This window comes from Silurus aristotelis (assembly GCF_946808225.1).
Source record: "Silurus aristotelis genome assembly, chromosome: 3".
Classification (NCBI taxonomy): domain Eukaryota; kingdom Metazoa; phylum Chordata; class Actinopteri; order Siluriformes; family Siluridae; genus Silurus; species Silurus aristotelis.
The window spans coordinates 27,515,879-27,530,324 of record NC_139576.1 but is presented as its reverse complement, the minus strand read 5'-3'; the positions used below and the strand labels follow the sequence as shown (position 1 = coordinate 27,530,324).

General features: G+C 36.9%; 1 protein-coding gene across 2 annotated transcripts in view; it reads left to right on the top strand.

The window, feature by feature from the left end:
- The window catches only part of LOC310724012 (coiled-coil domain-containing protein 148-like), a 129,761-nt gene that overhangs the window by 97,514 nt on the left and 17,801 nt on the right, over nucleotides 1-14,446 (top strand). For both annotated transcript variants that reach the window (XM_083537751.1, XM_083537750.1), the window contains exon 11: nucleotides 10,181-10,321. In XM_083537751.1, coding sequence (XP_083393877.1) covers nucleotides 10,181-10,321 — 141 coding nt within the window. The remainder of the gene's footprint in view (nucleotides 1-10,180; nucleotides 10,322-14,446) is intronic.

The window sequence follows — 14,446 nt, the reverse complement described above, 5'->3', positions numbered from 1 at the left end:
AGGACGATTCCTGCTTAAATATGTTTCTGTAAAAGATATGCATAAACAATTAAATAAACATCCTAAAACACTCTTTATCCCTGACCCTAAACCTAAAATCCTAACCCTATCATGGGACTCATAGTCAATCTGCTCACACTGACTATCCTGTTAACACATTTACTATGGTTTAACTTTGTATTATAAAATTGCAGAAGAATAATGATCACACTGCTCTTCTTTTCAAGCTTTCTTCCTTATTCCCTTATAGTGAGTTTTCCCCTTGACAGTGATGCATCTGGCTTGCTTATTAAGTGAGCCACAGTATATGAGGATTTTTGTAACGACAAAAAGCACCCATAAAAATGAATCTGAATTGATTTGAAATCTGTTTAAATGAGTACGCTGATCATGCACAGTACTTTTTCTTTGTTAAACATGTCACAACATGCACTGATTACTTACTGCAAAAAAATACATACTGCTTGGTAGCCATTTAATTCAATATTAACAAGAATAGAATTTTGCAACAAGAGTATAATGTTGTCCGATGAAGTCTCATACATTTGAGCCCCATTTGAATCCTGTTGTCTGCCCATAATACACCCGTCTCATCTCCATGTATTGGCTACCAATTAAATGTAAATATACTGATTATAAAATCCCGCTGTTGACATATAAAAACATGGTTCAGTTAATTTCATTTTAATTAAACGAAATTAGTGACCTTTCATCTTCCTCCATGTTTACTGTGAATACAAATTTACACAAATTTAGATTGCATGTCTGTTGTGAGATAAAATTTACTGCAAGGCCCTAATATTATGAAACAAATGTCAGAAATTCGGCATAAAGTCCAGTGTCTTGGGCATTCATCTATTCATCTGGGTATTTGGATACATTCTAATTGGATGCAGTTTCTTGTAGGTTTATTCAATTATCTTATATATATATATATATATATATATATATATATATATATATATATATATATATATATATATATATATATATATATATATATTTTACCACAATTTTCACCTGAAGACATTGTTCAGATGTTTTATTTCAAAATATTTGTCAGTTTGTGTCCTTAAAATGCTCCTAATTTTATATGCAACCCATGTAGAATTAGTAGGGAAGGATTGCAGCAATAACACAGAAAAGCGTGTGATTGAGTATCAATACTGATTTGTGTGTTGTATTTTTGTAATAGATAATGAATTCGAATCGTCTAAATTGTCTCTCTTTAGTTTTGTGGTGGACAGTTGTCTAGATTTTCAGTTATTTTGGTTAACTTGGTGAAGTGATACGGAACTATATTATAAGACCAACCTGGAACTACTTTAGCTTACAGCTATAGCATTATTATTTATAGCAATTTACAATTATCTAAGCAGATGAGAGTTAAGGGCTGTGCTTAGAAGCTCAGCAGTGACCGCGTGGTGGTGTTATTATTGACCTTCTGATCAAAAATATCTATGTTTTCTAAGAGTCTTTTTTTTTTTTTTACCTTTTTAATCTTCTATGGTTGATCATTTTTTGCACCAGCTGTGCTGGCTGATAGAGGGCTGATGTTTTTGGCCTTAGGTATGCATCCTGGCGAGATTAGGCATTCAGAATGAGATGGGTGGCGTGGAGCAGATGTTTAGAATGAAGGGACAATCTATTATTGTTCAAGCTGCCTAAAGCTGTGCTATCTCTCTTAGGTTCTGATTTTCAAACTGATTTCTTTTTGTTTTGGTTGCTTTGTTTTTGATGAGTGTCATCAGATTACACATACTTTATTTAGGCATCATGCCAATAATAAAAATAAATGAATTTGTGTAAGTGCTGTCATGGAGCTGTTGCTGTAGTGGTAAAGTTCACCTTTCTGGTTCAGAATGTTTCTTTTTCAAAAAGATATTCAAAACTTCCTTCTTTCTAATGCTCTTATTCTGCTTATTCTTCTAGCCTCGGGGTCATACTGTTTAGTTCTTTAGTTGTATTTATGAACACTGTCCGCAACTATGTATTTAAGTGGTACCAGATCCCTTTTTGTAAGAGGAGAATTATTTCTCTTCCACAGCATGCAATAATATAAATACTCTAATATAACTCTGCATTACCTCTCCATTCACACTACATTACCTCTCCATTCACACTACGTTACCTCTCCATTCACACTCAGGCTCAGTCTTTGAGCATCTTCTTTGATTCAACCAATTCTTTTCGGTATTTCTGCATTTTTTTGTTTCCTTATTTCTCAATCAATATTTAAGATGCACCCATTATGCATGCCTCTCTTATATCTGATATCTCATTTTGATTGTTACAAATGAGTTCCAATTAAATACACATTGTATTTTTTATAAGAAAGGCAAAGCTGTTTGTACTGTTTTGATTTCTCACACATTTGCTAACAGCAGCAATACAGGTGCAGTAGCACATTGATCTCAACAAGCAAAAGCCATTTATCACATTTGTGCGGCTAGGGTAAAGCTCTGACAGGGCTATATCCACATTCTCAAATAGTGCACATGTGACTTCACAGTCATTACCAGGTCGTAACTTGAGGTCCTCGAAGCTGAAGAGCAAAGGTGACCAAACATTTTAAGGGGCCAGAAATAAAACGTGATTGAGTTTGATTGAGCTTGATGGATTGAGTTGCCTAATTTATGTCTGCAGCCTAGCTGATCATTGTGTAATGATTTATTTATTTTTCTTGAAAGGATTAATGAAAAGATTATAATTGAATTTGTGCTCAAATGGAAACCCAGGTTATTCATTGATCATTGAATTTCAAACATTGTCTTTAGTATCCTTGAATAGTATAGCATTACAAATGAACCCCACTGGGCAAGAACACTAACCAGTTGTCACTTTTTATGATAGAAATAGTCACAGTAAAGTTTTTAATACATTTGGATGGAAATTTAGATCCCTAATGAGCAAGCCAGAGGTGACAAAAATCCCCAAGATGACACAAAGTAGAAACCTTGACAAGTTTTAAAAGGATGTTTGAATAAAATTTCAGCTGTCTGATTGGAGCTGTTTGCTTGAAACCGAGTACCTCTCATCCTGTCGTCGCACAGCTGAGACAAAAATAATAGTAATGAAGAAGAATTTTGTATTGCAGTGCCACTCAAGATACCTAGAGATTCAGGAAAAATGTGTGCGTATGTGTGTGTGTGTGTGTGTGTATGTGTGTGTGTGTGTGTGTGTGTGTGTGTGTGTGTGTGTGTGTGTGTGTGTGTGTGTGTGTGTGTGTGTGCATGCAGCAGAGTGTGAAAAGGAGCTGCTGCTGAAACTGTTCCTGCATTTGCAAATATAGATTTTATTAGTAGCACAGTCCAAAGACAATCTTCATGGCTTCCAAATGGTACCATCCATGGCAATCACATCTGTGAGATATTGTCTGTGGCAGCAAAAGGTGTTCAATTGATCAAATCCAGTAGGGCAACAGGATAGACCAGACAGTTTTAGAGAGCAGAAGGGTAAAGACAGGGTCATTGGAATCCCAAGAGCCTGGAGAGAGAGAGAGAGAGAGAGAGAGAGAGAGAGAGAGAGAGAGAGAGAGAGAGAGAGAGAGAGAGAGATCTGTAATCTGCTATGATATTTGTGTATAATGGGGAAGAAGTGTCTATTACACCAATTTAGTATTTCTCCAAGACTCTCCATCATTTGAATCTTTTATACATTCATTTATAGTTTATTACCTTTTTTTTTTTTTTTTTTTACTTTGAGTTGTTTGGTTTTGTAATACTCTTTTAACAACCTGGATGTGAAATAACGGAAAAACCAGCAGAGCATAATCCATAATGTGACTTCATCCAACATTTTGTATATATGGAGCACTATGTGATGTTCAAAAGAAAAAAATAGGAGTCAGACACATGTCCCCTACTTGCAACGTTACAAAATCTTAGTACAGCCATTGCAGAACAATCATTGCTTTACTAGACTGTCTGAATATGTTGCTCTAGTTTGTATCATATCATCTATGATTTGTGCAAATGGCCCAAAAGTGGACATTTCTCTCTGATAAAAGACTACTTTAGGGCATTGATCATATTTGTAATTGTTCGATTTTTCTCATATTTCGTTGCTTAATTAAATGAATAGACTAAATTAATGAATAAATAATTATCGTTTTTGTGTGTACTCAGAAAAAATAGAAAGCCATTTTCTCCTTTTCTGCTTAATCATAATGAAGGAACAATGATGTAATTGTATTCACATTTTGTTTTCCAATTGTTTCAATTTTTCAAAATGAATCAACACAAAATACATGTACTTATTTGAAAGACTACTGCCTGGATGTGGATCAAGCAAAGTATTTCCATAAATTCTCCAATAGATGACTGTAGTTTTGTGGCTCTAGTATTCTAAACTTAAACCGGCACTGTGTCTATAGCAGATCCTCTTTTGTATAAAATCCAATCGAATGCATTAATAAAAATGATTTAACAGCAGAAAGCTTATCAGCCCAGATACTAACTACAGGACTATAGACATTCTATGATTGTGTATGATTAAGTCACGTAGAAAAACAGAAGAAGATAATTATTTACAAGTCATCAAGGCATCATAACAAAAGACACAAGACAAATGCTAGTTGGTACAAGTGTCACTGCTGGTGCCAAGAAGGCAGTTTCAAACAGAGGCATGAACAACAAAAGACAGTCAGAAACGAAAAGGACAATTGAAATCCCAAATGCATGAAGAATAATACTAAAAAACACACTTGAATACATAATACAAGCAATACAAAAGGCAATCAGTGCAAAAGATTATTCCTTCCTTTGTAAAAGAAATGGAGACTGTTGGAGGAGGTGTTCAGGGTGTATGTGGAAGCTCACTTCACCACTGAAGCATCAAGATCTTGTTTTACAGCGTGACCAGGTGTATAGATTTGAACCAGGCTTCATATGTAATGTGCTTTACAGCCACCTGAAATGCAAAGAAAAGAGTTTTGAATTAGATTTATTATTGGCTGCAACATGAAAGGCAGTAGAATACCACAGTAAGGAGGTCACATAATAAAACCTGAGAAGGTTATGAACCCAGTAAGAGAAAGAATTATAGATGCTCGCGGGAGACCAGCAAGTCAAGATTTGCAGTAATTAAGTCTGAATATGACTAGGGTTTTATATAAGAAATGTCATATCCTTCTCATGCTTTAAAAGAGAAATTTGTTTTAGAGCTCCGAGAATAGAGGCATCTGAGCAACTTGGGAAGTGAAATTAAGTGTGTGGTATTAGCTTAGCAGTGAGACTTAATTACGCCTGACACCACAGCCCAGTGATTTTTGGACCGAAGACCAATTTTTTGTGTCTATTTTATTTTTACCCACTTACAATGAACTCAGCATGTTGCTATTTCATAAAATGACCTAGATTACCTACTGCATGCACTTTCCCTTTTAACAGCATGGGCAATTCACTGCCCGACCCCCAGAGGTCACCCTGTCACATTTTTTGGGATTTCTTCATCGGTGCATCTATGTATTTGGCATTTATTAGAACTTTAGAAGTTCTGTATTTTCCCTTTATAGTTCCTTAACCAAAACTCTTGATGTCACCCATATGAGGATGGGTTCCCCTTTGAGTCTGGTTCCTCTCAAGGTTTCTTCCTCATATCATCTAAGGGAGTTTTTCCTTGCCACTGTCGCCACGGCTGCTCATCAGGGACAAACGCACACCATTCACCTTCACTGTTGTTTTCTGTAAAGCTGCTTTGAGACAATGTCTGTTGTGAAAAGCGCTATACAAATAAACTTGACTTGACTTGACTTGACTTAACATTTGTCCTCCTTTTATGTATTTTTATTGTTTTGCATCAATATGAATCATTACAATAATCACTGAATCATGATTTACATTATTAAAGGCAAAGTTAAATGCAAAGCATATTTTTGTACACAACAAACCCATTTGTTCTCCTGTATCATCAGGTGGTGATAGAATATGAAAAAAAGTTACTGAGCGTTTAATATTACCCCCAATTTGCACCATAAAATTATATATCTAAAAATATTTTAAAAATCTACTCTGTATAGATTCAGAGCAGAGATGTGAGAAACTGTGAAACACCTTTTTATGGAACAGCGGTGAGAAGAAATATGAAGCAAAAAAAAAAATAAAACACTTGATGAAAGGCACGTGGCAGACAGCAAACATTGTTCTGTGTGATAAAAACTAATATCACCCTAAGAACAATGTTCACACAGTGAAATATGGTGGTGGCAGCATCGTTTGAAGGAAATGATTTTCATTAATTGCATCTTATTAAGGGAACATCAAAAGGTTGAGGGAATCGGGTTCAAACACAGTTTGAATGGAGAAAAATATCTGTTTCAGTTGGGTTCGGGGTGAAGATTCACTTTCTAAGAGGCAGAGCTTGGGCAATTTTGCCAACAAGAATGACACCGGACACAAAAAATCTTTTCTCTGTGGACAAAAGTTTGTGTACACCAAACACCTGTGTGCTTTTTTCTCGCTTTCTCTGAGAAGGGTTTTCCCTAGACATTGAAGTGTGATCATGGGTGCTTAATCTCCTTAATATACTGTTTATTCATTTATAAATGCATTAGCGAGGTCAAGTGCTCATGTTTGTTATTCAGACAGTGCTCCAGTCTATCCCAAAAAAAAATAATTAACCACTCCGGCCACTTGAGTTCCACTTCAAACTTGACATGCCATGTCTTCATTGAGCTTTGTGCTCAGGGACTTTGCTTAGTTCTAGTAAAGGAACTGCATCCAAAGACAATCTATGCGAGCACAACATATGATGTAATGGTCGGGTTTCCACATCTGTACATTAGGCTATTTAGTGTTTACCAACTTCAGCCTGAACCTGAAAGTGAAAGAAACACTGCAGTAAATAGGTTTTTACAGCAGGGGATAATTATAATGAGCTGAATTAACATTTTTTTCTTTTAAAAGATTTCTAAATTAAAGGCGGAGGCATGTTTAAGAGTGAGTGTGTGTATGTGTAAAGTTGGTGCGACATTATTCTGGTTCCTATTATCAGGCGCTGTTGTCTTATCTGGGCCAGAGAGGAGTGTGATTGATAGTGCAATTATTGGGCTAGTTACCCTCTCCATGCTTTCCCTCCCTTTAGCTATGAGTTTTCTGCTTTAGCTTTTTTTTCTGCCAGAGCACAACAAAAAACCTGTATCTGTAAAACAGAAATTACATGAAGAATCACTGTGGTAAAATGAGTATTGATCTGATGAAATGCCCTTTGTTAACATCCATAGGTGATGTGGGTTGTGTTTAAGATTGTAGTGTTTGTGTGTAGTTTTTCTTCTCCTTCGTTGGCTCAGTTTGTGTCTCGTTTGCTGACTATCAGAGCGTCACTCTGTGCACTGTGGCACATGTGCAACGGCTTCGCAAATGTGTGTTTGATGGCAATCTGTTGCTGAGAATACATCAAGCGTTTCCTCAGTGGATGTGTGAAATGGCTGCATCTCTCATCAGAGCCCCTGAACAGATTGCTCCGTCTGCTTCCTCGCACTGCTATTAAGGAGCAGTGCTCTGTCTCATACACCGGCATGAGAGAGATGCCGATGAATTGATAGAGCCAGAGAGTTTACTTATAAAGTAATTAGCCATGTGCAAAGGATACATTTGCATATTATCTTAAATGCCTATCCTTTTGCAATAATTTACCTAAAATATTATAATATTGCATTTCGTGAAAAAAATAAATAGCAAGGCCACTTGTTTTCCACCTGCTCCCATTGATCGAAGACATTATTTCGTAATATAACTTAAGTCACCGAATCAGCCAGAAGAAAACCATAGACACAGTAGACACTCATTTTTCACAATCTAACACCATTTAATTATTTATTAAATAAATAGAATGGATGTAGCACATTAACAACTCTGTAGAGATCCAGGGAAGGTGTGATAAACTGTGGAACAATATTTGATAATGAGAGAACAGTGGTGAGAAAAAGACTGCTGAAAGTTTGCTAAAAAAAAGACACAATGCAGACAATTGAATGTATTTCTATGTGGTGAAAAGTGACTTATTACAGTGCATTGTCTACTTGGGGAAGCATGGTGATGGCAGCATCATTATAAGAGAATGCTGTTTTTTAACAGCAAATGGAGGTTTTTTGTTTTTTTGACAACCTGTTTTATTTGTCACCCAGATGAGGATGGGTTCCTTTTGAGTCTGTTTTCTCTCAATGTTTCTTCCTCATACATTCTCAACTAGTTATTCCTTATCATTGTTGCCACTGGTTTTGCTCATTAGGAATAAACATATAGGCACTAATTAATGATACCTAAATATATATATAATCTGTTTAATTGTGTTAAGCTGATTTAAGGCATTATCCATTTTTAAATGTTGAGCTGAGATTGGATTGAAGATTCAATTTCCAGCAGTCTGGGCTTTGGCAATTTTGTCTTCTGGCTGTTGGTATCTGGCTTTTTGATTGAGAAAGAACATTTAAAGGAACCTTTGTGTCTCACTGATTGGCATATCAGGAATGATATACATTTTGAGAACAATTTGTTGTTTCTCATACACTCTGAGGAAACCTCCTCTATATTTAAAATTTAGTAGTTTTCTAAATGGAGTAACACGAGAAGCAAAAAGGTTGTTGTCAGTTGTATTATTTGTAATGAGGACTGTTGTATTAACTGTGTATTGTTAATCATGCTTACAGACATTTTAGATCCCACTGTTCTTGTAAAAAAGATGTTACAGAAAAGCATAACACACATTACATACAGTATATAAGCAGTTTTAAAAGTTAATTTATTTGATTTTAGCCATAGACAGTGATTCAGTATGGCAGCCAAGGGGTGTTTTTGTACAGAATGACATCATCATCGTTATTAAGGACTAATATATTCACTGCCAGGCAAACCTTTTTGGTTTAACTTCAAGAAATGTGTAAAATGGAAACATTTATATCTGTCAGTTATAGTGCCAGAAGTTGCTCATTGTTCGTGCAATGTGTCAGTCGCCTGATAGCGCCTAATAATCTTTTTCTAACGTGCTAATCACTTAGGGAAATGGAAATATTTTTCCTTCCAAAAGAAGTGTGGCTATAGTCACGCTGGGCCATCGATCTCTCTTTGTACTTCCCTGGCAGGATGTGTAATAAAAATAGTTGATATTCCTGCCTTGTCCTGCTGTCTGTTTAAACACAGGAGCACAGTTAATGGAAATGTGTAACGTGAATTAACACGTGTGAACGTCGCCACTGACCCATTCCATTATTGTGAAGCCCCTGACCTGTTAAACCAAATCCACTTTCAACGAAAGGGGAGGTGTTAAATCTTTCTGTGGAACCCCAGGGATGAGGATGCTTCGGCTACAAAGGTGTTAATGTGTGTGTGTTTGAGGGAGTGTGTGGAGATTTACAAAACTTTGCTGATGGAAATCAGTTTGTAAGTTTGAAACTCACCGCTTCAGTGCTTCTTACATTACTAGGAGACAGCTGCTAAACCCACCTGCCATTCACTTGGCATTTATGTGTGTATTCCATTTAAAGTGTATAAAATAGCATGCATGTGTGTGTGTGCGTGTGTGTGTGTGTGTGTGTGTGTGTGTGTGTGTGTGTGTGTGTGTGTGTGTGTATTTGTGTAGTTTTATTTTGCTTTCACAGTTCAGCCTCAAAATTTGAGAAATTGGTTCCAGAGCGATCCTGTAGCTCCATAATGTTTAAATAAGATACAATATTTTTATATATTGTATATATATATTTACTGTCAATACTCTTTACATTTAATGAAATGTAATTTAGCTTACAGGTCAACAGCAGGACGTTTGTTTTTCCTCATCAAATAATATATACATATTCATTTCCATTGTTTCTCCACTCTGGCCTGTTTGATTTTATTTAGACACTTTTAATTGTATTAGGTTGAAACTTTGCTGATGATACATCACCTCTCATGGTTAATGAACAAGAGCATGGTGCTGTGTAGTCAGATCTCACACTGGTGAAGGGATAAAGGAGAATTTACACACATGCTCTGCAGAAAAAGAAAGAACTGAGGTCCCAAAATGAACACACCAACAAGCTAGATCACTTGTACCCTGGAGTAACATTTTGGGATAGAAAATAATTCTCTACAGTAGGTAATGGTATTTGGGTATTGTGTGTGTGTCTGTGTGTGTGTGTGTGTGTGTGTGTGTGTGTGTGTGTGTGTGTGTGTGTGTGTGTGTGTGTGTGTGTGTGTGTGTGTAGATGCAGCAGTGGCGTGAGCAACAGGAAGAGGTGGCTCAGATGGAGGCGGCTGTAGCTGAACACTGGCAGGAAGAGGAGAAGGAAAGACAGAGAGAGGAGCAAAAGAGAGAACATGCAAGGAGGACCAGACAGAAACAACAAGTATGAACACACAAACACACACACACACACACACACACACACACACACACACACACACACACACACACACACCCTGGGGTTTTAGAATTCTCTTATAAAGGGCTCCTAAGGGTCGTTTAAAGAGCTTTGGATGCACCCATTTAATTTTTTATAACCTTCCCATCTCTCCTGTGGTCTTGCCATTATTAATATTTGAAATCCATTTCATATTACTGCTTTAAATCTCACATGTGGTCGTTTAAGCTCTGAATTTAGGAATTGTTATTTGCTTTGGCCAAAGTTTTGCCAAACAGTAATGAAACTGATAAGTCTTCCGAGCAGTGCTTATCGTGAGAAATACCAAGATTAATGTTATTTTTATCACATTGGGTTTTTTTTTTTTTATGTAGCTCATAGTAAGGACGGGGAGAAATTCTGGTGAGTGTGTAAAGCAGGAAAATGTGAATAGTGAATACGATTTTCTTATCTGAACTTCATGTGATTCATGTGTACACTTATTTATTTAAGTTCAAAATCTAAACATAAAAGCTTAGATCGTAATAGTCTATTATAATAATAATCAATTATAAATGGGGATTTTCTTGTCAAGGTTGCCTACTAAGTCTTAGGATATTTGCTATTTGCACTTGAAACAGAAGATTCATCATCAGTTAAGGTTTTCTTATACCTGTTACTTGCCATAACACACTACTCATCAAATATTTGTTGGTACAGTATAAACAGGCGATGTTAATTTCTTTTGTAGAGAACTGGTTGGAAGACCAGGATTAGCTAGTTTTATTTTAAGACTAGGAAGCAAGAATTCACAGTGTGAGTGAACATTTGGTTTATTTTAGAGATTTTATAAATGGTTGCCAGGTGTATGGGTCATAACAAAGAACATGTGACATGGTTTGTAGGGTATAGGATGATTGTGAATTCTGGGATATGGAGTTAGGGTGATTAGTCACTGTGCTAGTTGCGGTTGTGGATTCTTGTAATGGAATTTTAATATGGGAGAAGGCAGATACATGACTTTTGGAAAACACCTCCACTATTTATATTTCATTGTTTCCAAATCTGTGAAAAAATTTATCCTTGGCAAAACATTCATTTTTGTAATAGACCTTGGATGTGAGAAGTGAGAAGACTAATCTATTTATCCAAAATCCATTACAACTTTACTCAGAGCTTCTTTATCATTATATTTTCTGTATGAATGCTTTACAATGGTAACATTAGTAGGAAGAATTATACTGGTAAACACTACCAGTATTTAAAATTAACCGGTCCAATTGAATTTACCCATCCCACTAATGTATTAATTCTTCCTACTAATGTTACCATTGTAAAGCATTCATACAGAAAATATAATGATAAAGAAGCTCTGAGTAAAGTCGTAATGGATTTTGGATAAATAGATTAGTCCTCTCACTTCTCACATCCAAGGTCTATTACGAAAATGAATGTCTTGCCAAGGATCAATTTTTTCCCACCTGCCTGCTGGTGTAAGCCTTGTGCAAATTTTTCAGCCGGTGTAAAAATGTCCTTGATTCAAATTGCACACTGTAAGAGAAGGAAAGACAAAGTGGTCTGGGGGTGAAATATTTAAAGCTTAGCCCTTTACATTCAAATATCATACACCTTTGTAAGATTGTTATTTACTGATTTCTGTAATACGCAATTTTATATATGATTGGCTCCCATTATAGCACATGCAGCACGTTGGATTGCAGACAGATCCATCTCAGCTACTCACTGGAAAAGTAGAAGTATTCATTATTGAAAATGGTTTTGATAGTGGTTTTGTTTGATCTGCCACATTTCTTATTTTATTTTTATTTGCACTTCAGATTAGAGTTTGGAGTTCCATGACAACAGCCATTGCTTTCTCAGCCAATGAGTGAGATATCTGTGTAAATAAAAGTCTTAGTGTAGAGTATATGTGTTTTGACAGGTCTTATTGGAAGCATCTCTTCCTACAATAAACCAGCAAACTTAATTTAAATATTACCATAGAATAGAATAGAATGCTTTTTGTGCTGTGACTTCTATTTTGACATCAATATATACAGTGAGGAAAATAAGTATTTGAACACCCTGCTATTTTGCAAGTTCTCCCACTTAGAAATCATGGAGGGGTCTATAATTGTCATCGTAGGTGCATGTCCACTGTGAGAGACATAATCTCAAAAAAAAAATCCAGAAATCACAATATATGATTTTAAACTATTTATTTGTATGATACAGCTGCAAATAAGTATTTGAACACCTGTCTATCAGCTAGAATTCTGACCCTCAAAGACCTGTTAGTCTGCCTTTAATATGTCCACCTCCACTACATTTATTATCCTAAATTAGATGCACCTGTTTGAAGTCGTTAGCTGCATAAAGACACCTGTCCACCCCATACAATCAGTAAGAATCCAACTACTAACATGGCCAAGACCAAAGAGCTGTCCGAAGACACTAAAGACAAAATTGTACACCTCCACAAGGCTGGAAAGGGCTACGGGGAAATTGCCAAGCAGCTTGGTGAAAAAAGGTCCACTGTTGGAAAATGGAAGAAGCTAAACATGACTGTCAATCTCCCTCGGACTGGGGCTCCATGCAAGATCTCACCTCGTGGGGTCTCAATGATCCTAAGGACGGTGAGAAATCAGCCCAGAACTACACGGGAGGAGCTAGTTCAATGACCTGAAAAGAGCTGGGACCACCGTTCCAAGTTTACTGTTGCTAATACACTAAGACGTCATGGTTTGTAATCATGCATGGCACAGAAGGTTCCCCTGCTTAAACCAGCAAATGTCCAGGCACGTCTTAAGTTTGCCAATGACCATTTGGATGATCCAGAGGAGTCATGGGAGAAAGTCATGTGGTCAGATGAGACCAAAATAGAACTTTTGGGTCATAATTTCACTAAATGTGTTTGGAGGAAGAAGAATGATGAGTACCATCCCAAGAACACAATCCCTACTGTGAAGCATGGGGGTGGTAGCATCATGCTTTGGGGGTGTTTTTCTGCACATGGGACAGGGCGACTGCACTGTATTAAGGAAAGGATGACAGGGGCCATGTATTGCGAGATTTTGGGGAACAACCTCCTTCCCTCAGTTAGAGCATTGAAGATGGGTCAAGGCTGGGTCTTCCAACATGACAATGACCCGAAGCACACAGCCAGGATAACCAAGGAGTGGCTCTGTAAGAAGCATATCAAGGTTCTGGCGTGGCCTAGCCAGTCTCCAGACCTAAACCCAATAGAGAATCTTCGGAGGGAGCTCAAACTACGTGTTTCTCAGCGACAGGACAGATACCTGACTGATCTAGAGAAGATCTGTGTGGAGGAGCGGGCCAAAATCCCTCCTGCAGTGTGTGCAAACCTGGTGAAAAACTACAGGAAACGTTTGACCTCTGTAATTGCAAACAAAGGCTACTGTACCAAATATTAACATTGACTTTCTCAGGTGTTCAAATACTTATTTGCAGCTGTATCCTACAAATAAATATAAAAAAAGTCATACATTGTGATTTCTGGATTTTGTTTTTTAGATTATGTCTTTCACAGTGGACATGCACCTACAATGACAATTTCAGACCCCTCCATGATTTCGAAGTTGGAGAACTTGCAAAATAGCAGGGTGTTCAAATACTTATTTTCCTCACTGTATGTATATATATATATATACAGTACAGACCAAAAGTTTGGACACACCTTCTCATTCAAAGAGTTTTCTTTATTTTCATGACTATGAAAATTGTAGAGTCACACTGAAGGCATCAAAACTATGAATTAACACATGTGGAATTATATACATAACAAAAAAGTGTGAAACAACTGAAAAATTTCATATTCTAGGTTCTTCAAAGTAGCCACCTTTTGCTTTGATTACTGCTTTGCACACTCTTGACATTCTCTTGATGAGCTTCAAGAGGTAGTCACCTGAAATGGTATTCCAACAGTCTTGAAGGAGTTCCCCGAGAGATGCTTGGCACTTGTTGGCCCTTTTGCCTTCACTCTGCGGTCCAGCTCACCCACAAACCATCTCGATTGGGTTCAGGTCCGGTGACTGTGGAGGCCAGGTCATCTGGCGCAGCACCCCATCACTCTCCTTCTTGGTCAAATAGCCCTTGATGCCTTTAGTGTGA